General features: G+C 48.6%; 1 protein-coding gene across 5 annotated transcripts in view; it reads left to right on the top strand.

Moving 5' to 3' along the window:
* Nucleotides 1-404: 404 nt before the first annotated feature.
* ASTN2 (astrotactin 2) overlaps nucleotides 405-25,681 on the top strand; it is an 836,425-nt gene continuing 811,148 nt past the window's right edge. For 3 of the 5 annotated variants that reach the window (XM_033122811.1, XM_033122810.1, XM_033122808.1), the window contains exon 1: nucleotides 405-834. In XM_033122811.1, the coding sequence (XP_032978702.1) occupies nucleotides 405-834 (430 nt within the window). The remainder of the gene's footprint in view (nucleotides 835-25,681) is intronic. The other 2 variants (XM_033122813.1, XM_033122812.1) reach the window with 1 other exon arrangement.

Here is a 25,681-nt window from a genome sequence, read left to right as displayed (position 1 = left end):
CAGCCGGGTTGAGCCCGGGGAAATTAGGGGAAGCCTGAGGGGGGTCCCTACGTTTTAGGAATTTGGACAGGGGTGGTGTGGCTAAAGAACACTGTGAGAGCGGCATTGGGGGATCCTGGGAAAGGCGAGGGGGCGACTGGGATTTGCACGAGGCCGGGCGGAGCCTCCGAAACGCTCGGGGTCTGCGGGGGGAGCCAGAGGAGGGCCGGGCGGCGAGCCCGGGAAGGCGGCGCGGGGGGGCGGTCCGGGGCCGAACGGGAGGCGGAGCCGGGCGCTGGGGGCTGCTGGCGAGCGGCTCCCACGGCTCCTTAGCGCCGGCGTCCTGGTTCGCTTCGGCGTTCGCAGCCGCTTCCTCCTCCTTCGCCGCCGCGGCCGCGGCCCGCAGCACCGCAGCCCCTCCCGCCATGGCCGCCGCCGGCGCCCGGCGCAGCCCCGGCCCCAGCTCGGGGCTCGGGGGGCCGCGGAGGCTCGGCTTCCACCCGGCGCCGCCGCCGCCGCTGCTGCTGTTCCTGCTCCTGCTGCCGCCGCCGCCGCTGCTGGCCGGCGCCACCGCCGCCGCCTCGCGGGAGCCCGACAGCCCCTGCCGGCTCAAGACCGTCACGGTGTCCACACTGCCCGCCCTGCGGGAGAGCGACATCGGCTGGAGCGGCGCCCGAACCGGGGCCGGGACTGGGACCGGGGCTGGAGCCGCAGCCGCCGCGTCCCCGGGCTCCGCCAGCTCCGCGGGCGCCACAGCCGAGTCGCGCCTCCTGCTCTTTGTGCGTAACGAGCTGCCGGGGCGCATCGCGGTACAGGACGACCTGGACAACACCGAGCTGCCCTTCTTCACTCTGGGTAAGTCTGGGCGCCGGCACACGCGAGACCCCAAGGCACAGTGAACCCCTAAGTGAAGTCTGACGGGTGGGGGCGCCCTGGGGAGCCCCGCCCCGGGCTGCCCCCAGCGGTGTGTGTGTGGAGAGGGCAGCTGAGGGGCCCCGAGGGCGTACAGGTGGTTGGAAAGGACTATGGGTTAGGAGGTCCCGGAAGCGCGTGGCGGGAGCCCGGGGGCGTGCCAGCCCTTCTGCAGTGGGGACCTGTCCCTCAGTCGCTTAGTCCACACGTTGATCTCTGCCACTGTCTGTCCTCGTCGCCGGAGACCCCAGATCTCTGAGTGTGTTCGAACTAAGGGCCGGGTATGTCCGCCGCCCGAAGCCGGGTGCGGAGCCGGCCGCCGATTGCTCCTCCCGGCACGGTCACTGCCGCCGCGCTTACCGCCCCTTCGCCCTAACGTCGGAGTTACTGGCTCTGCTCTTCCGGAGAGATTTTCTCGAGAATCAGAGCGGAGAAGCTCCGTGTAGAATCACCCCGTCCGCATAAACTCGGCTTCCGAAAGGGTTGGGTGACCTTGGCCGAGTCTCTTCCCCTTTCTGGGCCTCAGTTTTGGCCATCTGTGAAGTGGGGCAGGGGAGGGTTGAGTGATTTTTTGAGGACTGGCATTCTGTGCCCAAGGTCTCCACTTTCAGAATTCTTCTCCCGCCCACCCCCGCTGTCGCATTCGCCTTTCTACACCCCCACCCCTTCCATCCCCAGCGGCCAGCAGGTTTGTCCTCGAATCTTAGTCACTGGCTAATAATAATAACTTAAAAGCTAGAAAATGGAAGGGGGAAGGATAGCGTGGTGGTGAGGCCGGGGGTGGGGGCGCAAATGGAAAAGTTCATCAGAAAGTTCGCCAGCAGCTTGCTGCCTGCTGGTTCCCAGCAAGAATCCCGGAGGAGTGGGCCCTTGCGAGGAACCGTGGGAAGCGCAACTGATTTGCCACCCGGGTAATTGATAGCTTAATTATCTCGGAGAGCGTGTACAAAAATGTTGTTCCCCCTAGCTCTCCCGCGCTCGCTGATCGCTGGCTCTCTCCTCCCCTCTTGGGGGCGCGGGGCGCGATTGGTTGTCAGAGTCTGGTCAACAACAGCGCCTGGGAGGCACGGGGGCTCGCTGCTGGGAGACTCCCCAGCTCTTCTTCCTCATCCTTGACTTCTTGGATACAGTTCAGCTCCGCCATCTCGGGGGTGATGAGCCTTCGCGGTCAGCGCCTTCAGAATCCGGGCTTGAACCTCTTAGGTTAACTCTTTGTTCCTCCGAGAAGCCCCAAAGACTAATCAATGGACCAGACTCCTCTCTCCTGGGAGCCATAATATTTTTTAATGTATTTTTTGTGACCCCCCCCCCCCCCGCCCCTTCCTTTTCATGCTGGCTGCCTGGGGAGATTTGAGCACGTGCCAGGCCCTCTGGTGTCTGGCCCTTGGGCTCTCCCCAGCTGGCTGTAACTGGAGCACGCTGAGCTTTCCTGGAGGCAAGGCAGGAGAGCGCCTTGCAGGTTTTCCAGGGGACTTCCCGCAGCAGCGCATCTGGCAGTGCGACACACACACTTGAGCATACACACATGCAGGACACGCAGGTGCACCTGTGGGGCTGCCCATTTCTACCGAAGGGGATGACGGTGGAGATGGGGTTCCTTCCGGTGAAGAGCTAACCTTGGACTCAGGGCTAACTCCTGCAGCCTCCCCCAAGGGCAGGGTCCTTTGGGAAACACTGAGGGTATCCCTCTACCCCACTTCCAATTCCAACCTTCCTCCTCCATTCCCCATCTCTACTCCAGAGTCCCCTGAGAGGTCAGGAGTGGGAATCCCCTTAAATGACTGGTCAAATAAGGGGGGGCAGGGGATGTTTGGGGGTATAGTGTTTCTTGGAAGCCAGGGCCCCAGGGCATTCCAATTCCCCAACTATGTATGGGACCCGGTCCAGCCAGCTATAGGAGTCGTCCCCAATTCCTAGAGCTGGCAATCTCTGCCTTTTTAAACTTTGGCTTTCAAGAGGGAATGGGTGTCGGGGAGCGCGCTGGGCAAGCTGAGTGCGGAGCTAAGTGAGGAGCTGGAAGTCTCGATTACCCCCGGCAGGACCCACGAGTTAGCTCTAGAGTCTCCTGGCACCCTCCTTTTGGAAACTTCTGCCTTCTCTGATGCAAGTCGGCTGAGCCTGGCCACTGGAGACTGCCTGCTGTGGAGTGGCTGGGTGCTCTTCTCCTTGGCAGCTCTGAGACCTTTTGGAAGCATGTAGGAATTGATTTCTCCGCCTCCTTCGCCTCCCTGCAGCGCCCTGGACTGGCAGCTCCAGGCGCCCGCCCCCCAGGGATTTGGCTAGCGAGGTAGTCACCAGATGGCCTCGTATAGCAGGAGCTGTGTAGGGAGACGTGGGCTTTTTATTTGTGTTGGTCTTCTACTGTTTGCATGTAAACACGGAGTGCACAGTGAGCTGCAGGAGCGCCAGGCTGGCTGGGAATGGGGGCTGCTGCCTGTTGGGGGTGCCATTTATGGCCCTATCTTTCCCCATCCCGTCATCCCATCCCCAGACCTTTTAAACAGCCTTTGTTTAAAAGCTGAGTGTTTGTGTCTGGTGGGTTGGGCGAGTCTTTCATTACTAATTCGCCTGTCCGAAGGTTTTGGGGATGGCATGTGCCACATCTGGGCGTGCAACGTCAGTACATGCCAAATTCTGCCAACAGTGGGGTGTGTGAGCCACCGCTAGGGGGTGATGGTGTCTGCCAAAGCCCTCAGGCCCTGCTGTGGGTTGTGGGCCCAGAGTTGGTGGTGGTGAAATATAACCTGGCATTAAAGGGGGTGATTGGACAAATAAAAGGTAGAATCCCCATTTTACTGACTCCAACTGGGGGAACTCAAGGTAGTTTTTCCCACACTGCCTACCATCCTCTTTTACAAGAGTCACCTACATACCTGGCCCTGTCTCCCTCCATTCTGCCTCTGTTATTTGAGTTATTGGCTGTATTATTGGTCATGCCCAGACTTAAATGACTTTTCTTCCGGTCTTTTTCTCTCTTCATATTTCTACTTTTCCCATCATGTTCCAGTCTGCTTTATGTAGTTGGAGGTTTCCCTCAGAGGTGAAAGATTCCCCAGGATTCTTTGTCTGGGGTTCTTCTTTAGAATCTGATTATAAGTCAATGGCATTGACAAAGTGAATTTCCCTGAAAGTGATCAAGGAATAGCAGATAGTTATTGAACCCTTAATGTGGTGCTAAGAGCTTTCCTTTTGTCTTTTATTGTTAATTCATATAACATATATCTAGTGGGCACTGCTGTTATTGCCATTTTACAGGTTAGGAAACATTCGTAGGGAGGCCAGGTACCTAATCCAAGGTCAGACTGTGAATAAATGGCAGACTTGGCAGAACGGGAACCTGAGTCTACTGTATACCTACATTCTTGGTAATTGCTAAATAGCCATCCTGAGCCACATATACATCGAGGGGCTGGTTATACGTGTACGCAGGGCATGGCGCTGGGTGCTGGAGAGAAAGATAACAATTCATCAACACAACAAGAACATTTCCCTAAAGGAACTTCAGCTACCTGGGTGAGCTGAAGTGTGAGAGTTGGAACGTGCGGCATGAATTAAATGACCTCCAGTGACCCTACCAGCTCCAAGTTCCATGACTCGTGGAATGTCAGAGGGCACTGCATTGAATGGTGCTAACGAGTGATGGAGATGACACAGTCAGTGACATCAAGGAGGGAAGACATCGCTACAGACTGGGAGAAGGCGAGGCGTCCTTCCCGGATAGGATAAAACCAGAGCTAGGGCTTGAACGATGCCCTGGAAGACAGGTTGAATGCTCCAGACGGCTCAGGAACGTCAAGTTGCTTAGGATCTGGAATCTCAGCTCGGGGCCAGAGGGACCTTGCGTAAGTCATGGATCTCCCAGCGCTCCGGTTCTTTGTGCTGTGATATGAGTGGGTAGCTAAGCCCTAAAATAATCCTTGGATGTAAAGATCACGGGAACTTGAAGTGCCCTGAACCATGCCGTCACTCTGGCGAGCTCCTCTCGCTTCTTACTGGCTTCTTTCCTTTGCCGGTGACATGCGGGTGTTGGGAAGGACTGATTGAAAAGAAAGAGCTTGAACAGGAGCAACTGCCAGTGCAGGGCTTCTGAGGTGAACCTGCACATCGCTCCGTCCTCATCTGCCCCCAGGCAGCCCTGGAGTTTGCTTGTGGATTTCGCTTTCATGTCCGCAGGTAGGGCAGTGACTTCCTTCTTCCTGTGCTTCATGGTGGCCGAGCTGGGCTGTGTACTGCCAGCCTCGATTCAGCGGAAGGGGGAGAAAGACAGAAAATAGCACACCCCTTCCTTGTCAGAATGTCTTAAGAACTTGCCTTGTCACATAAATCACGCAGGTGAGGTGTGTGCTCTGTATTTGGGGACGGGCACGTGAAGAAGGAAATACCATCCAGCAATATGTCTTCAAAACACCTGCGTGAGGCGATCTGGCAGTGTCCTGAAGATCTGTCCCAAAGGAAGGCTCTTTGCAGGGAGCTGATTGGCCTGCACGGAAGAGAAAGACACAGTCTGAGATGCTAACTTAGCCAGTTCTGCAATGACAAAAATGAATACCAAAAGAGAAAAACCTCTGGAAGGAGGGACCAGGAGACTGGTCAGAGGGTTGTTAAAAGCAGGGAGTTTAGCCTCAGAAAACCAGTCCACAAAAGTCCTTCAAATGTCAACAGGGAATGATGAAGGTGTTTTCGCCTGCCTGGTTCTAAGGAATGTTTAAAGCTGCAGATACTAAGCGGGTAGAGTTCAAGCCCACAGGACGGTGTGTCCCCGGGAGCTGTCCAACAACCCTGCATGCTGACCCCTGAGGGATGGTAGGATCCACATGGGAGGAACCCTTCAAGCAGAGACTACACAGCTTTGGGCTGGCGTTTGGAGAAAGGAACTAGCCCTGGGAGACACTGAGGCTCTCTGCCCGTTTCGGTTTCTGGTTTGATTCTGCAGGTTGATGCTAGTTAGTAAGAGGGAGGAAGAACCGATACAAACAGTAGTAAGCTGGGTTTTCTGAAGGGATTTCTTACCACAGAATATTCATTAAAATCAGTACCTGTGTTTTTACTCTATGTGTGTGTGTGTGAGAGAGAGAGATTCTGGGGTGGATAAGAGGGGGGATTTGATGTATTTGATGTTTTCAAACAAAGCTAGATTAAAACAAAACAGTATGTTGTTTCCTCGTGTGGACACCAGGTCCATTATCACTAGAGTCCGCATCTCAGGAGCCCTGAAACGTCAAGGTCCTGTCCTGTTCTTATGTTCCAGGCTCCTGGGAGTGGGGAGAGGGGTGTTCCATGGTCTCTGATACAAGTCTTTTCCCCCTTTGCCCTCACGTCTCTCAGTCCATCGCCACCCCTTTGCCAGCTCAAATCTGATGAAACCTATTTAATACTCAGTGCAGAGAGAGATGCCCTGCCCTCAGAAAGTACTGTATTACTGAGAGGGAAATGGGGTAGGGAGAGAGGAGGATTTGTTTCCGCTGTATTAGAGGGGCTGAAGTTTGCTCAGGGCCAACCAGATTGGCTGTTTCTGGGAGTCAGTGACACGAGCCGACACAGCATAGCTCGGCAAGCTTTGGTGTGACATGGAGCTTGATGCTTTTCCTGAACTAGGCCCTCAGGCCATAAGCTGGTTCTATAATTTTCATTTACAGCAGGTCCAGCAGTAGGTTTGACTAGGCGTCTGGCAAGCAGAGCCTTCTGTTTCTACTTGCTTTGCTGTACCCTGGTCTTTGGGTGCCTAGGACAGTGTGAACACCTGTGCTGGTGGGAGAGAAGGATGTACACTGCCAGGGACTTTTTTGGGTGCAGTCATAAAAACTATTCCCACAACTATCAACATTGAGGGACTCACAGTACCACAGACTGCTGGAGCGCACTGAATCCACCCCTCATTTTATGTGCTAGTACTGGGGCTCAGACAGTGGACGAAACCCACTTAAGGACCAGCCGTTCAAACTTAACTCCGGTGATCTTGAATCCCGCTCCATGCTTCTTTCCCTCACAACACCGGACTGCTAACACATGGCTCTGGATTTAAACACATCTCTGTGTATGCAAATCAGTTGGACATCCTCAAATGCACTGCTCTCTCCTCCTCCCCCTGCAAAAAAATCCCAAACAAATCAGAAAACACAAAGCCTCAGAATCTCAGGAGAAAAATACCTCTAGGGTAACTGAATGTGTTCTGCTGCCTGAATATCCAGCTGCTTGGCTCCAATCTCTCCTGAGAACCTGAGCTTCTGGGTTTGGTTCTGGGGGATGGGGAGAACCCTGATTGCCTTTCACTAGCGGCCTACGGGGGTGAGCCAAAGAAGCCTGCTCTTTTCCAGGTGAGGAAAGAAGGAGTCGGATTGAACTTTGAGGATGCTGACCCTTTCCCAAGTTCTCACACTGACCAGCTAGTGGCAACAGAAGATTAACTATAGCAAGAGATCTGGTTTTCCTTTCCTTCTAGCAGAGCGGCCTTGGTGCCCCAGAAGGAGGCAGGCAGCAGTGCTTGGCAGGACTGGCTCTCTTCTCTCCTTTCACCCACTGGCTGCTTGTCTGTAGTTCTTTTGGACAACAACCCCCATTAAGGTTTCCATTTGGACTGGGGGGGGGGCAGCGGAGATTATCCAATGTCAGACTCGGGACTGAAATATTGGTAGCTTCCTTCCGAGCACACTAGAATGTGCAAACAGCTCAGTATGTGAGTCAAAAATTGACCAAGATGCCATATGTTCTAAACTGTTAGGATTTGAACCATGAAGAGGAAACATTTCTCCGTCCCCATTGGCACATTCCCTGGCAGGTCAGACCTCAGCACTTCTCTCTACTAACATTCCAGCTGTCAGCTCACTGGTCTGTCTGTCTGCCTGTCGCCTGGTCGTCTAATCCATCATTGGCACTTGCCTACAGAGGGATGTCGTGAAAAGCATGGATATGATCATGACTACCCTCTCCTAAAACATCTCCCTGTTTCCCCGTAGTTCTTAGTATAAAGTTCGAGCACCTTATTGTGGCGCAAGGTCCATGATCAGACTCTGCCCAGGCTCTCCTTATACTGAGAATTCTTCTTTCTTGTTCTATAACTCTGCCCCACCACCCCAGGGAAATCCCTTCTTTCCTTTCAAGACTGAACTGAAATGTCAACTTACCTTGGAAGTCTTTCCTGACCTCTTCATTCCGGATTTGAACATGCTGGGCCTCGGCTCTCACTATCAATATAAAGATTGCGCTAGCAAGGCTGGTCCCTGAAGAACTATTGAGCACCTTCAATATGCTGGGCACAGGTCCAGATGTTTAGGACACACCAGAGAACAAAAGGCTCAGATTCCTGCATTCAGAGAGCTCCTGTGCAGGAGAGGGGGGCTCGGAGGGAGAGGACCATAATAATAAAGATAATAAATACGAGAATTAGGTAAGTGGGAATGTGATACATTCTATGAAAAAGAGGCAAAAAAAAAAAAAAAAAAGGAAATGGAGACATTTTTGCAGGGAGGAGATCGGTTTTCATATGAAATTGAGTGAGAGGAGTTCATTGAGGATGTAGGATTGGACCTAAGACTGGAAGGCGATGAAGGAGTTAGCCACACAGGTGTCTGGGAGAAGAGCATTCCAGACAGAGAATGCTTCCTTGGAGCCCTGACTCTGGAGCACACCTGGCGTGCTCAAGGACCAGCAAGGAGACGACCCTGTGGCTTGGAGGGTGCGAGGGGATGGCGGCCAGGCCAGGAGAGGAAAGGGGAGTCACAGGCCCATCCAGCTTGCTGTCAGGACTCGGGCTGTTACCGAGTGAAATGGAGAGCCATGCTGGATTGTTAGCAAGAGAGTATCCGTATCGGACTTACGTTTCAAAAGAGTTACTGAGCGTGCTCTGTAAAGGAGCCAAGATGGAAGCAGGCAAAGCTGTGAGAGTCTGTTCAGGTGAGATGACGGTGGTGGCTTGGAGTAGAGAGCAGAACTTACGTGTTTCATGGTCTGACTTGTGCTTCTCGCCTGTGGATCCTACGCGGAGAATATACCTTCTTCATCTGTGGGGCTGCAATGCCTCGCACTGTGCTTGGCACATCCTAATTCAGGGGATCTTAGGTGACTAGAACCCAGGGTTCGCCAAGTATCATCCCAGAATCCAGAGTGGGCCAAACCAGGCAGCTGTGGAAATTCCAGCCGTCTGTGAAGGCTAAGCTGGAATACCACCTCTTCTCAGCTCCCATAGCCATTTTCTCTACCTTCTCCTACCTCCTTATTATTTCTGGATGTTTATCAGATGAATAATGGGACCAGTTTGATTAGAGGAAAAACCTTATCTTGAATCATGGACGCTAGATAAGGGATTAGAAGTTTTGCACTGTGGCAAACAGAGGCACTGGATGTTTTGGGGGAGGTGATACAGCATGGTTCTGGGATCGTCAAATGTCTTAAATGGTAAGAATTTAGGACATTATTTAAACGAAATCCTTCTGTACATAGATGGGGAAATCAAAGTCACCATAGCAAGTCAGTGGTAGAGTAGGCACCAGATGCCAGTCTCCTTGACTCTTATGCTAATGTGCCTTCCTCCCACCTGAGGGCACACCTGCCAGGCCAGCAGGGGTGGGGCTGGTATTCCAGGCTTTATCACTGTGGCGTGGGGTAGGCTATGAAAACTGCAACTATTTACTGACTATTTACTCTGCCCCAGGTGCTCTGCTGGTACCTCTGTTATCTCATTTCATCCTTTCCTCAATGCTCAGAAACGGACAGGATGTCCTAGTTGAGCCTAGAGGCTCAGAGGAGTTAAGGAACACACCCCACGTCACACAGCTGTTTCACAGCTGAACGGGTCCAAACTCATGTCCGCTTGGTTCCAAACCCTGGCTCTCTCTCTGCCTACCATGCTGCACAGAACCAGACTATTTTTGAGTTTCCGTCTCTTTGACAAACTCTCTTACTTTTCATCTCTTCCTCTTCTCATTACCAGAAAGTTGGAGATGTTTCCTAGATAGGAACTGCAGGTGTGACAGCCTCCTGGGCCCAAGGGGCAGAACATCTTATTTCTGTGCTGCTAGGAGCTGACTCAGCATCTCCGGAGGCCCTGTCACTCCTTGCTCATTTGCCAAGAGAGCACCAAGCCTCGTCTCAATTTTTCTAGATGCCACTCATTTTCCCAGGACTACTCGACAAAGCGGATTCCTATGTGGCTGCGCCTGCTCAGTTCTCTTCCTCCTTCCCTTCCTCACTCTCTCTCCCTCCTCCTCTCCTTCTCCTCTTCTCTTTCCACTTCCCTCTTCCTCCAGTGCTTAGGAAGTCCTCACCTTATGTAAGCAAGTGTTACACTCGGAGACCTGTGATCTCGTCCCCCCAGGAACTGACAGAAGCTCTCATTTTCTTTCTAGAAGTTGTCAGGGCATCGGTTGTCTGAGACACAGCCCTATTTGCACTTCCTCGTCCCCCTTCGGCCCTGCCCCAAGGTGAGTTTTGACCACCTCCTGTTGCTTAGCAGCAGCACTGTAATTTTTTTTGTTCCCACCTTGAAAATGGGATTTGTATTACATTACCTATACATATGGGGTATATAATGTTATATAATCTGTATCTCTATATCTATAGGTATAGGTATACAGATAGAGATATCAAATGCTGTGAACATCCAAAGAGATAGTGAAGACTTCTCCTAGAATATTAGAACTGGGTAAAAGAACGCCTTTCAGATCCAGCCCAACTGCCTCATTTACCTAACTAACAGAAGTACGCGTCCCAAGGTCCCCACAGATAATCCTCGGCAAAATCCCGTCTGTAGCTCAGCTGCTGTGACTGAGAGGCAGTGTGCTGGGGTGGAACACGTGCCAGCTCTGACGTTCAAAAGCTCTGGGTTCGAATCCGAATGCACAGCTTCCTAACTGTAGGCTTCTGTGTGCCGCCGCTCTGAGCCTCTGTTTGCCCATCAGTAAAGTGCGGATGGCATAATAATGAGGACTCTGGGTTGCTGTGATCCTGATTTTTGGGGATCCCTCCATAAATGAGATTTTAGGCAGTGCCCTGCACCAATTTTTACTTACACGAAGCCCTGTGATCCTTGCAGAGATAGTTGTGTGCAAAGCACCTGCCTGGCGTCTGGCACACAGTTTGTGCTCCCTGCCTCTTAGCCACCTGGAATCCTTTTGTGGAAGGAAGTGAAGGTAGGAATGTATAATGTATGCAAATTCTCCTTCCCTTCCCGGTCTTTCCACTCCAGCATGCTATGCTTACCCCTCTCCTCACCCTCCCTCTCCCCCCAAGCAAGACAAAAAGAAGGATGAAATTGACCATTGATCTCTGCTGTTCTCCAGGACCAGGGAGAAGCGGGGAAACTCCGGGGTTGTCTGAGGACAGTTTGGACAGAGAAGCTCTTAGAGGCTGAGTCTAAGGCAGGTGGGTGTTGGAGGAGGCAGGCGGGGCCGAATCCTCTCTCCCTTCTGTTGGCAGCAGGCTGACAAAACCTTGCTCTCAGGCACCCAGGAAAGTCACGAGTGGCTTTGCAAGCAGCCGAAAAGGGAAGGAATATTTCCATTAGCAGAATCAGCAGTAAAGAGATTTCCAGTCACAGTAATAGCTGCATTTGGGGGAATCATTTCGGTGGAGGCCGTGGGTGGAGGAGGGCAGGGGGCGGGCAGCAGCGAAAGGCGCCAGAGAGGGCTGGTCGGCTTGCACAGGGCGAGACAGGGCTTAAAGGAGAACCAGGTGCCAGTTGCAGAGCGACTGTTGGGGAGCCCAGCTGGTCTTTGGACAAACGTTCTTCCCTCCCTCCCCTCCAAATGGACAGAGCCCCACTCTCAGGAATCCCCGTGGGAGGCTGTACCAACTCTTGGAGGTCTGTGCACCTGCATGAAGTGGTCCCTGCAAACCTCTTTAGCCTGGCGTCCTGACATTCGCAGTCACGCTTGAAGCTGTAGCTTCATGGATGACTTGCAAATATCTGAGGGCACAAGACATACCTCCCCTACCTGACCCTGGCACAGAAATGCTGTTCTCTCTGCTTAGAATGCTTTTCCAGGCCCCAGTTCACCTGACTAACTCCTAGCCTCAGCTCAGCTATTACCTGCTTTGAGAAACCTTCTCCTTCTCCTCCGAGGCTTAGATAGAGTTTGTTGTTATTGTTTTCCTGAATGCTTAAACCTCAGATTGCCAAATTTCTGAATAAAAATAAATGCTACAAACGAAATACAGAATGCCCAGCTGAACTTGACTTTCAGCCAATGAATACTTGCTTAACTATGTCCCGTGCAATATTTGGAACACAGTTATACTAAAAGTGCCTCTGGTTGTCAGAAACTCAAATTTAACTTAGCATCCTGTAATTTATCTGGCAACCGTCAGGCGCCCTGGTTTTCTTCCTCAGCTCACGCTCTCAATGTGTGGTTTGACCCCTAAAGCTGCTCTCCCCACATCTCCCCCAGCTCAGGAAGTCAGACCACCATTCACCCAGTTACTTAAGCGAGGGACTCACCCTTAATATTCCCTTTCCCTTGCTTCTCTCATTCTTTCAGTCAGCCAACCCTGGGGTTTGATTTCTAGAATGACTCTCAGCATTACTTGTTTCTCATAATTTTTTGCGGCCATCCCCTTTGTCCAACCCATCCTCCTTTCTCACTTGGGCTGTTATATCAGTCTTCTAACTGGTCTCCTGCTGCCTTTCTGTCCCCATCCTTTCTTGATACCATACGAGGTACAGCACACAGGCCAAATCCAGCTAGCCGCCTGCTTTTGTGTGGCCTGTAAGCTGATTTACTTGTTTAAATAGTTGAAAAAGAAATCCACAGAAGACTAATGTTTCATGATATGTGACACTGATATGAACTTCTAATGTCAGTATCCATCCATACAGATTTATTAGAACACATGCACACACATACGCTCGTATATGTCCTGTCTGTGGTTGTTTGCGCTCTACAGCAGCAGAGATGAATAGTAGCAACAATGAGTATTTGAACCACAAAGCTTAAAATAGTTGCTAACTCTCACCTTTACAGAAAAAGTTTGCCAACTCTGCTGTGTGCAGTAGCCAGAGTGATCTTTTCCAGAAAGCAAATTAGATCTCGCCACTCCCCTGTTTAAAACTTTTAATTGTTTCTCATTGCTCTTAAGCTGAAATCCAAATTCTTTTTTCATTCTACAAAAGTTGACTTCTTCCCTGAGTTCATTTTTGTTCTGGCTCACAAAAGTCAAATAGTGCCTTCTCCAAGGAGTCTTCCCTGACCTTAGTGCCCTGGTAGACCCCCCGCCCCCACCCCCGCCCTGCCCCCATAGCTGTCTTTTCCATTTATTTTTAAAAACCTTTGTCTGACAGCTCCTTGAAGATAGGGAATATGTCTTGTTCATCTTTTTGTTCTCCAGACTATATAGTACAGGACACAGCACATAGTAGGTGATGAGTGGATATTTTCTGGCCGAATAAATGAAACGTGGGCAGGAATCGAGATGATGGTTTGTGATCACCACCTTAGAGGGTACCTGCCTCCGTGGGTCGTTCTGTTGCTTATTAGGCTATTGTTCTGAGGATCCCAAGAGCTAAAGTTTGTAGAATATGTAGAACAGTGCCTGCCACTCAGCAGTGCTACCTAGGTGTTTGTTAAATAAGCAAAAACAAGTAGGCCTGTACTTTTATCCCCACTTTCTTTGCTTTGGAGGGAGTTCAGGGCAATTCAAAGGAAGTCCTGTGAATAAAGACCTCAGGGAACCCAAGGGGCGGGGTCATTTGGTGGCCAGCCATGGGAGAGGGGAGTCTTGGGGTTTGGTGCCCGTTCTGCTGGGTGTGGTCCAGTCCCTATGGATTTCTGGGCTTCCCTTCATTTCTAACGTGATGAGATTAAATCAAGTGATCTGTGAGGTTCTTCTCTCCCCCCACCTGTGAACCCCTCCCCCAGGCTCAGCAGGGGCCCAGGAGGGAGAGAAGGGTTTCTCAGGGAGCTTCTGAGGCTGGAAGCTGCTGCAGCAGGCGCCCTCCCTCTCTGCATCCTCTGAGGGCCTCTGAAGATCAAACCCTGAACCCAGGGGCAACTCACAGTTTCAGGCCCAGTCTCACAGTAATTTGTTAGGGAACCTTCTTCAATTACTTTCTCTCCGTCCTCCCCCAGGAGGGAGATTGGAGAAGCTGACCACCCAAAGTAACCAATTACCTGTCTGCCAATAGCAGGATTCCTGCAGTCCCTCCCTCCCTTCATTTCTCTCTCCACTTTATTCTCCTGGCCTCTCTAAACCACCTCTCCAAACTGCAGAAACCTCTAGGGAAATGGCCTTCATCTGGTGGTTTCTCTGCTTCCAACCAGGGAACGGAAGGCTACCCCTCCCCCAAGACAGAAAGCTGGTGGTTGAGAAAGGACAGCTGCACACCTTGGAAAACACAGTAGGTTTTGCAAGTCTGCTGAATACCAAACTGTGCTGGATTGGGAAGCATCTGCCTTGGGTTCTAGTGCTGTTTTTGCCATTCACTTGCAGTGTGACCTCAAATAAATGACACTTCCTCCTTGGCCTCATGTCAGAGGAAGCCATGTTGTCAGAGCCAGGTCATCTTCAGGGAGCTGGGAAGACTGGGCTGCCTAGGGTACTCCACGAGAGAGAAGGGACCTTCCGGTTTTGTCCGCTGCCAGCGTTCCAGATGCCTAGAGCTGTGCCCATCAGGTTCTGAGTAAGTATTTGTCGAATGGAGGAATGAATAGGTGGAAGATACTGTTGTGTGATCAGACATTGCTAATCAATAACTGAATCACAGCGTCAGGTCCCTTCTCAGTGCGCCCCCACCCGTCACTAAGACCAACTGGGGTTTGCATGGGAGACGAGTTCTAGCCGCCTTCCCTGGATTAAACTAGTTCACCTAAAAGCTCTTGTTCACCTTACCCTCTCCTTGCCTGGAGCTAAGCCCCTTCAGTCATTTTTAGTGGTTCTTCCATCTCAGACCCTGTGCCAAGTCTCTGGGGAGGGGAGGGGGCCACAGAAATGGAAGAAGTTTACAGTCTATTGGGATAATAACACTTGTACTTTGTGATTAAAAAAAACTCCTTTTCATGGGTATTTTTAGTATCTCCATATTCTAGATGAAGACATGGCCATTCAGAGAGATCAAGTTAATTGCGCAAGGTCACATTGGCAAATGGGATTAGCTGTATTTATTTTTGAAAGGAATCTCTGTAGCACTGTCAAGAATGGAACACCGGAATAAGTTGCTATAAATGGAAGACAGCCTGTGAAAGTACCGTAACTACTGAAGTTATGTATATATACATTCACGTGTCACTTACATTTATCTCTCCTCCCACACCTTGGGAAACATTGATCTAGCCCAGCCACTGATACCAAGATACTGGTTTAAAATTTAAGTTTTGTCCACCTAATTGTCACGTTTTCCTCTAATATATACATTTAAAATGATCTTTCCTGCCTTATAACTACTATCCATCTTTTAAGAACCCAGCTGGAATATACCTTCATGGCTTCCAATGTGACTTTCCTTGCTCCCCAAAGAACAGTTATCTCACAAGCACTTTGTATATTCACTGAAGTTCGTATTTTCATGGAAAACTGTGATTGTTTAATTGTCTGCTTCTCTTGCTAGTCTATAAGCGTCCTAAGTTAAACATCCGTCTCTAATATGTGTAACTCCAGCAGCTAGTACATGCAAGCTTATTGAATTTTTAACTGTAATTTTAAATTGTCACAAAAGGAATATAAGCTTGTCAATAATTCAGACCATTCAGGAATATTATAAGGGAAAAGTGAAAGCCTCTCCCCACCCCATTTCATTCTCTCATTCCACAAAGGTGCCCATGATGGAGAGTAGGCTGGGATCGCCGTGGAATATGGAATAAATACCTGAACAGCCACCTTTGGTGACGCAGCAGAGAGGAAGTGACTTGTCTGAGGTCACTCTGTGAGTGTTTCGCGGACAGCTCAGGGATGGTAATGAAATTGTCTTTTTGTTAGGGCATCGGTTTTTCAAACTCGGTTCCATCATAGATCAGGGGAGTATGAGTTTCTCTGGGCTTCAGCTAGAGAGACACTCCACTGTATTCTGTCTGTAGCACTGGGGCTCGCATTTCACTGGAACAAAAGATTCCCCAGCTTTAAAGTGATAGTCCACAAGCAAGGTACTACGCCTGGACTACACCGTCGCCGTCCATGCCCCATGTACAATGGATTGGGAAGAAAATGGTTAATCTTCCGGCCACAGTATTTTATGGAAGTGGAGTGAAGGAAGAAAGCTCACTGATCAGCTTACGTTTAATGTTAAGCCCACTTGACAAAACTGCTCCATGCACGGGGTCAGGCCCCAGAATCTACCTTGACATTTTCTCTTCTTTACTGACCCGAACCATGTATATGGGGGATTTATATATATATATATATATATATATATATATATATATATATATATATATATATATATATATATATATATATATGGTATGTGTGTATGTGTGTGTATATATATATATATATGCACATAACACATATATACATACACTCATACATATATACACACATATACATACCTACAGATACGTATAGAGACAGAAGATACAAAAATAATTTTTCTGTCTGGAGAACTAAAAGAGGAAACTGAACCCAGCAACGGAGGAGCCAGAGAGGGGATAATTATTACATTGAGTCGGGGGTGGTGTCTCGCTTCCTGGTACCGTGTTTGACATGCTGGATAAAGCAGTCCTCCTCTTCCTCCTTAGACTTTTTTTCATACTTTACTGGGGAGACAGACTGTTTAGGACAGGTTTCCTGGGTTTAGGTTGAGTTGCTTACCTTCTTAGCCCTCCTTTATGAAGCTGGGTGCATTGACAGTTGGTCAGTTGATAGATAAAGGCTATTAAAGCAGGGGATCATAAGATAATAATGCTCCTTAAGCATTTTACTTTAACTTAAGATACACGAATGTGTATACAGTTGTCAATTGTTTGACACAGGCTAGGGCGTCTTCTCTGAGTCTGGGTCAGCTGATTGGAGTTCCATGACATCTTTCTTGCTCATAATACACCAAATATGATCTCGAATGTTTCCTTAAAGGGGACTGAGAGCTTAAAGATGTGTGCTTGCCAAGACATTCTTCTAGAGTTTTATGATTCCTTTCTAAATTTTTATAGTTGTCACACCTGACCTAACTCATAGCAATACTTAAGGGACTTTCTTTAATTGTACAGTACAATCAACTTTGTCCTCGTAGAAACTGCCTTCTTCCGATGCTCATGAATTTTTTTTTTTCTTAAGATTTTATTGGGGAAGGGGAACAGGACTTTATTGGGGAACAGTGTGCACCTCCAGGCCTTTTTCCAAATCAAGTTGTTGTCCTTTCAATCTTAGTTGTGGAGGGTGCCGTTCAGCTTCAAGTTGTTGTCCTTTCAGTCTTAGTTGTGGAGGGCGCAGCTCAGCTCCAGGTCCAGTTGCCTTTTTCTAGTTGCAGGGGGCGCAGCCCACCATCCCTTGTGGAAGTTGAACTGGGAACCTTGTGTTTGAGAGGACGCGCTCCAACCAACTGAGCCATCCGGGAGCTCAGCGGCCGCTTAGCTCAAGGTGCCGTGTTCAATTTTAGTTGCAGGGGGCAGAGCCCACCATCCCTTGCGGCACTCAAGGAGTTGAACTGGCAACCTTGTGGTTGAGAGCCCACTGGCCCATGTGGGAATCGAACCGGCAGCCTTCGGAGTTAGGAGCATGGAGCTCCAACCGCCTGAGCCACTGGGCCAGCCCCGATGCTCATAAATTTTTAATTTTCACAATATCTCATTAAATTTTATAATGATCCAAAATGCAACAGGCATAAACAGGTTTGGGAAACAAACGGCTCTCTGTGAAAATGCAGCTCAGCCAACTGCGAAGTCTGAAGAATGCCGGAGAGGAGGTTACTCTCTAGTGTGGGCGCTCAGGGCTGGTGAGCTTCAGGATGTTTTACACAAATCTTGGGGAGCGCTGGTAAAGCCGGTAATCAGCGGAGAGAAGGCTAGCTGAAAGCTTTTGAATATATATGCATGTGTCAGGTTGACAGAGGCATGAAGTCACAACAATTTTAGTAGTTGAGCCTGTAGATACCACTTTGTCCAAAACTCTGATTTAAAGAAGAGGAAAAGGGAACCCTCATACACTGTTGGTGGGAATGTAAATTGTTGTAGCCACCATGGGAAACAGTATGTAGGTTCCTCAAAAAATTAAAAACAGAACTACCAAATGATCTAGCAATCCCACTTCTGAGTATATATGCAAAGGAAATGAAAGCAGGATCTTAAAGAGAGAAAGTGTGCTGGGGGCCTCACCCATGTTCACCGAAGCATTATTTACAGTCACCAAGATATGGAAACACATTTGTGTCAGTCAACCGATAAATGGAGAAAGAAGATGTGATTCAAACATACAGTGGAATATTATTCAACTGTGAGAAAAAAGGAAATCTTGCCACTTGTGACAATGCGCAAGCACCTTGAGGGCATTATGCCAAGTGAAATCAAATCAGAGAAAAATGGATATTGTATGTCACTTATATGTAGAATCTGAAAACGCCAAACTCCTAGAAACAGAGATGAGAATGGCGGTTAGTGGGGGGAGTTGGAGAAATGGGGAGGTGTTGGTCAGAGAGTACAAACTTCCAGTTATATGATGTGTAAGTTCTAGGGGTCTACCCTGTTCCCCCGAAAATAAGACCTAGCCACACAATCAGCTCTAAAGAGTCTTTTGGAGCAAAAGTTAATATAAGACCTGGTCTTCACTATAAGTAAAGTATAGTAAAATAAGACCTGGTATTATATATTATATTATATTATATTATATCATATCATATCATATATTATATTAGACTGGGTCTTATATTAATTTTTGCTCCAAAAGACGCATTAGAGCTGATGGTCCAACTAGGTCTTATTTTCGGGCGAACAGGGTAATGTACAGCATGGTCACTGTAGTTTAACAATACTGTATCACATACTTGAAAATTGCTAAGATAATAGATCTTAAATGTTCTCACCACAAAAATGAAATGGTAATTATGTGACATGATGAAAGTGTTAGCAAAGGCAGTAGTGGTATTCGGTTTGCAATATATAAGTGTATCAAATCATCATGTTGTACACCTTACATTTACACAATGTTATATGTCAATTATATCTCAATAAAGCTGGAAAAAATAATTTACAAAACATGAAGAGGGGGGAACTGAAATCTGGAATCAGGAACTCAAGTCATTCCACTTTCGGAGTTCATGGCGCCTCCTGGGACCCACAACAATAGCCATCCATGCTCTTCTCCTTTTGGGTGGCCTTTTAAGGGAGGTACCCTAACACTTTTGCTGTTTCCAGATGCGAAAACGGTGGTTCCAATAGTGAAGTGACCTAGTACAGAAAGGTAGAGCTGCTGTTCAAGTCCCAGATCACGTTGACTTCCTGAATGCCATTCGAAATATTTCTTTATCCAGGAGTAGTTTTTCAATATTATTAAAAATAATGAAACCTTGTCACAGCCTTTTTTTTCCCGACCTGTGACCACACCTGATCTTTGCATAACCTAATGAGAGAATTAGAGCGAGATTTCACCTTCAAGCTCTCGTTCCTCTCTCCATATACCCCCTCCAGTACACATGGATAGGTTTGCAGGGGCTCTCTGTAACTCTGTTCATGTGCCAGCTCTCCAGACCATGGGGCTTAGGACTCTCAGGGCCCTCAGGCCTATCCTGACCCGCCCTCTAATTGCACAGAGGGAGACCAAGGCCCAGAAAAGGCTGCTACTTCCCCTAGGGGCGCTGAGACTGCTTAGGATCCACAGTTCAATCCACCCAGCCAGGTGTTCTTGGCCTCCAGCTGGGTCTCTCAGCATGCCATCCTGCTGGGGATGGTGGGCAGGTAACAAGAGGGCCATGTGTGTGAGCTGGTTGCCAAGAATTCCCATGCTTTATGAGGTGCAGAGTATAATTCAGAATCCATTTTGGGGACGTCTCGCCCCATAAAATCTCCTTCTGCAGGAATGGCTAGGAATTTGTTTTGACTTCCCCAGCACATTTTAAAACAAACCTCTTCTCTCTTATTTTCCTCCTTTTTCTGCTTCCTTTTTTACTACCCAATTCTCATTGGGTGATAAGCCCCTGGTGGCTTATGAGGGGGCACAGTGGGGGGTGGTACTGGGTGAAGGGATCCTGGAGGATAGGTTAATGGGCTGACAAGTGATTGTGAAAATCTTACCTTTCTACAATGAGTCTTCCTTTGCATATGCATAGACTTTGGCTCAGGAAATGACTTCAGGGTTCTGCCTTCCACTGATGTCCTTAGACCTATAGATGCCATTCTTATTTTAGGCCAAATAAGGCTTCTGGACAGCCCTCTGTCTTGTAATCCAATAGCAGCTGCTCCTTTCTCATTTTCCCACCCTCTTTCATGTTGTCACATCTCTCTCCCAGTTTCTTGCAATGCTGCACCGCTTTCTTCCTTGAAGGAGACACTTCATAGGCTGCGGGCAGGATCACTCCCAAAGGTTCATGTCTCCCTCGCTTACAGTCCTCTGTGGCTTCTCACTGCTTACTGGGTCAGCAGCACGCTTCTGGTCATCTGAGCGCTCCACCTCAGGTCAGAACCCATCATTATACTTCTCTCTTACTCTTCCTCTGCCTGCATGTCAGCCAAAGGGTTTATTATTGTCATTATTATTGTTATTATTTGACTGCTCCAAGAAAACAAGCTCTACTTTCATATTTCTCTGACTTGACTCAACTTGAGTCCTCCTCTATCAGGGATGTCTTTGTGCCCCTGCGTTTCTGCTGGTGGAACCCTATCTGTGCTGCATGAGCTACTTTCTGGATGGATGGAAACGTCCATCCTTATTGCCTCTTCCTCTTTCCTTCCTCCCCTACTTCATATCTGAATAACTTTATTCAGAGAACTTTATTTCTATTCCTCACGGACCACCTCCCTTATATGAAAACATGTGTCTATGTCTTATCTCGTTCTCGATCTGCATAATTCAATCCAGTAGCCCCTAGCCACATGTGGATCCTGAGCACTTGAAGTATGAGTGGCAAGACTCGGGGACTGAATTTTAAATTTCACTTAATTCAGTTAAATTGACATAATAGCCACATGTGGGTAGGGGCTGCCATGTTGAACAGCACAGATGTGGGACATGTCCACCATTGCAGAAAATTCTGTTGCACAGAACTGCTTATGAGATCTTTGAGGGGAAGGATGGAGTTTTGTCTTCTCTGTATCCTGTTTCTAGTACGGGGCCTGTTATTGACTAGGTGTCAATAAATGTTGGTAGAACCGACATCTGGGCAAGACGGCTTAACCACTAATCTCAAAGAGATCCAGTTGTCAGAAGGAAATTCATAGCGATTTACTTTGAAAACATGCCAAGGTTTGCTAATAAAACAATTGCCCCGAACGCTTTCTTGTGCAAAGTCTGGTGCAGCTTATAGTGTAGGGTGTCTTAGATTAATCCATGAATGACACTTACTGGTAAGAATTCCTGGCCCCTGATGGGTCTTTTTCAGCCAATGCCTTTTCTTTTTCTACCTCACTCTGCTCCCTCCCTGCGCAGAGCAGGTTTGTCCCACAGCTGGGCCTTAGCAGGAGGAGCCTTGGCAGTTCTCATTCCCGGGGAGACAGGTGCGGACGGAGCTGTCTGACATGAATGCACAGGTTTGAGCTTCCATGGTTGTTTCATGGAAGATTTATGAGTGTTTCTTCGAGAGAGAACTCCTGAAAACGCTCCCGTGAGTGCTGGGATGAGAATGGAATGCGAGAGTCGCTCCTCTCTTTCCTGGGTGTCTTTCTCTCCCTGTTTTTCTCTATAATGTTTCCTTTTCTCTCTCTCCATACCTCTCTCGTTGCATCTATCTTTCTCCCTGTCTCTCCACATCTCTGTGTGTCTGTCTGCTCCCGGCCTTCACCCTGAGCACAAGTCCCGCCTGTCTGCCTACACTGACCAGAGAAACCAGCCCAAGCCCCTTGCTGACCAACGTGGCCCCAGGCTCAGCTCAGAGCTGGCTGCCTCTGGTCAGAGCCGGACAGTCCAGGGTGGTATTTGGAGCAAAGGAGAGAAGAGGTAGGTCTGGCTGTGCAGGCTACAGCTCTCCCACCTTCTAGTGCCAGGACCTCCCAAGGCTGACAGGCTTGGCTCCTTCACTGCCCCCATGTCACATGTCACTCCAAATATCCCGGAGGACTTCTGAGGCCTCCGTGACCATTTGATGCATATTGTACCAATTGGGCCAGGACCTTGATTTTCAGAGTGAGGTAGGATTTTGAGAGCAGCTGGTAAAAAGGATCTGGGGGTCTTATTCCTGTTTGGCTAAAGATTTGAAGCTCTTATTTCTGTGGCTCTGTGGGATCCTCTTTCTCATCTCTGCTGCACTTAGCATTGTTCATCACCAGCCCGTTATTTAAAGCTTTTCCCCTCAGGGCATTCGAAACATCTGCTGAAGAGTTTCAGAAGAAAAGTTTGCAGAATGATAAACCTTCTTAAGAGATCATCCCTTCTAAAATTTCCACCCTTGGCTGTAACTGACAATGAAAGGCCTCTGAGCCAAGTTACCTTACCCCCAAAATACCACGCAGCTTCTGGAGCTTGACCTTAAGGGCATATGCTCAATTAGCTTGCCAGGGTTTAGTCGTCCTTTGAAATAGCAATTCATTTGGAGTCAAGAGGATTTCTTGATTTCAAAAAAAAAAAACACAACAAAGCTAAAAGAACAAAATGGGAAAGAAGGAAGAGGAGTGGGGAGGGATGAGGGTGAACACAGAGAAGAAGATCGGCGAGAAACCCTGGATACATGTCTGCAGGGTAAACTTGAATTTGCTCTGGAACAAGATCGGACGTATCTCTTGTAATCCTTCCATTTCTCCCTTTGTTTCCCTCCACTTCAATATTTAACCTATAATCGAAGATTAATAATTTCCTCCCCCTCCAAACGTATCTTTTGAATCCACCCATTTCTTAACATCTGTGTCCTGCTGCAAGTTACTCTGGTCTCTGACACGTAATTCAGCAGACTCCTAACTGGCGTTCAGGTTCACTGTTGCTTACTCCCCTCCCAGCCCTTCCCGATTCCCACGTGCTACCAGAAAGACTGATGCACTTGAGCATCACGTCAGTGCCTCCTCTCTGCTTACATCCGCAGTGCCTTCCCCTTGTGCTTATAAAATACAGGATCGCCAAGCAAGGCCTACAAGACACGCAACCCTTGGCTGCACAGTGGAGTATTTGGAAGCTTTAAATAATGCCGGGCCCTGGAACCAACCCTATGCAAATTAAATTAGTACACATGGGGGTGGGACAGTTTGGCAGTTTCTTATAAAACTAAACATACTCTTGCCATATGATGCAGCAATCACATTCCTTGGTATTTACACAAATGAGTTGAAAACTTATGTCCACACAGTAACCTGCGCATGAATGTTTACAGCAGCTTAATTTAAAATTTCCAAACCTTGCATGCAAACAAGATGTCCATCAATAGATGAACGGATAAATAAACTGTGATACATCCAGACGACGGAATATAATTCACTGATGAAAAGAAATGAGCTGTCAAGCCTTAAAAAGACATGGAAGAACCTTAAAATCACATTGCTAAGCAGAAGAAGCTAATCGGAAGAGGCCATATACTACGTGATTTTGAAAGTATTACATTCTAGAAAAGGCAACACTATGGAGACTAGGAAAGGGCCTGTTGTAGGGGGTTTAGGGGAACGGAGGAAGAGACAAACAGGTGGACAACGGGATTTTTACAGCAGCAAAACTGTTCCGTATATACAGTAAGAACAGACACGTTTTCAAATTTGTCAAAACCCGTAGAATGCACACACCACAAAGAGTGAGCCCTAGTAAACTATGGACTTCAATTCATAGCAATATATTTATATTGGCAAATCCATTGTAACAGACGTGCCACACTAATACAAGACGTAAATAATAACGGGGCAAACTGTGTGTGGGAGTGGGGTGGGTGGCGGGTAAATGGGAAGTCGCTGTGCTTTCCCAGCAATATTTTGGTAAACCTAAAACTGCTCTTAAAAAATAATGCTCTGTTAATTAAAAAAAAAAGATAAATAAGTCTGGGCCCTGACCTAAGTCAATTCAATCAGAATAGCTAAGTATTACTGTACTGTTTTGATTTTCATCTCTCCGGGTGATCTAGGGATTCTAATACATGGCTGGGAACAGGGCCGCTGCTCAGGGGGGCCCTGCTCTCCCCCACTTTCTCCCATGCTGTATTTCTCTGGCTTGCCTGAGGCCCCCCCACATGCCTTCCCTGACCATCTGATCCGAATTGTACCTGGATATCTGTTGGACTATTGTCTGCTGGCACCTCTAGACTACACATTTTTTTGAGGGCAGGGGGTGTGTTCCACACTGTGCTTCTCAAAGCATTTGCTTCATAATTAGTAGTGAGTAAATACTTGTGGAGTGAATGAGCAAATGAATGAACGGGTCCTTGAGTGTAACAGAGTCCTTCTTGCCGCCGTCATGGCAAGTCAGAGGAGACTATGGGGAAACCTGGTGGATGGCTGGCACTAAGTAAGATGAAGTGTATGTGGACCCCGCTTCCACTCCTAAAGGGAGCTGCAGACCACGAAGAACTCATTTCCTTCACGACCCATGAGCACCCCGTTCTGTTCCCCGTGCCCCCCAGCTGGGGGCCTGAGTCCTGAGTGAGAGCTGGGGGATGGATGAGTTACATTTGGCTCTGTCATTTCCATTTTCTCTCCCTGTAATAAAGTTAGTGATCGCTTGGTCAAACTGCAGTAGGATGCAATTAGGCTCCTGTGTTTCCATCTCTCTCAAATGCCTTGGGAGCGACTTCTGCTCCTGTTGGAAACAGCTCTGTAGTCACCGAGCAAGCTGAACGAACAGAAACTGAAGTCCTCCTCCCCAGCCCCCAACGCTAGTCCCCCTTGCTTCCTTCGTATAGGAAATTAAACCTTCTTTAGATTGGGAGCAAAAAGGAAAACCATGTAGAAACAGGACATTCACAGGTGCTCTCTGAAGCAGGGGAAATAGCAAAAGGTTCCTTTAATCCTTGCTCAGGTGGCAGAGAGAGACACACACACACACTTTGGAGTAGCACCGTAAGGAATCAGTGAAGAATGTGGCTTGTTTTTGGTTGGCTTGAGTTCCAGCTCCTGGTATAATACCTATACGTGTCTCTCTGCACAGTCAACAGATTAAGGCCAATAAAGAGTGCCTGGTGTGTGATTTACAGTGAAGGAGCCTGAGGACAGGCTGGCCTGTAAGTTGTGTTGGAGGATGTAGAGAGGAAGGTAGGTGACTATGTTTCTCGTCCCCACAAGATTTAGGAAAAGAGGCTGGAAGAGACAAGACAGACGGCTCAAGATGAAGGACCCCTGTAACAGGGAGCTGCAAATAGTCACGAGCCCAGGCAGCCCCGAGCGGTGGTTGAAGAGCTCTGATTTCTCATCTTGGGTACAGTTCTAACTCTCTGAGTGCCTTGAACAAGTCGTCCATACATTCTCACACTGTTACTGGGGGGATTGCAAGCAACAGAAAACAACTCTGTTTATTTAAGCGAAGGGACTTGATGGGAAGGATTTGGGATGGCTCACGGAAAGATGGAAGAGCTGAAGAAGCAGGCTTAGAAAGGGTCACGCTGGAGACCCAAGCATCCCCATCAGGATAGAGGGGCTCTAAGAGTGTCCATCCTTTCCTCCCTCCCTTCAGCATTCATTGGCTCAAAGTGACCACACATTTACCCTTCATCTAGGGAAAAAAGAGGATCCCTGGGTTGATGTTCCTTCCAGGCTGCCCATGGTTGAAGGGAGGGCTATGTTTTGAAAGAGTCTAGGAGCCGATACCACAATGGTTGCCAAGTAGC

The sequence above is a fragment of the Rhinolophus ferrumequinum genome, chromosome 12 (assembly GCF_004115265.2).
Source record: "Rhinolophus ferrumequinum isolate MPI-CBG mRhiFer1 chromosome 12, mRhiFer1_v1.p, whole genome shotgun sequence".
NCBI classification, from domain to species: domain Eukaryota; kingdom Metazoa; phylum Chordata; class Mammalia; order Chiroptera; family Rhinolophidae; genus Rhinolophus; species Rhinolophus ferrumequinum.
This window is presented reverse-complemented; position numbering and strand designations above follow the sequence as displayed.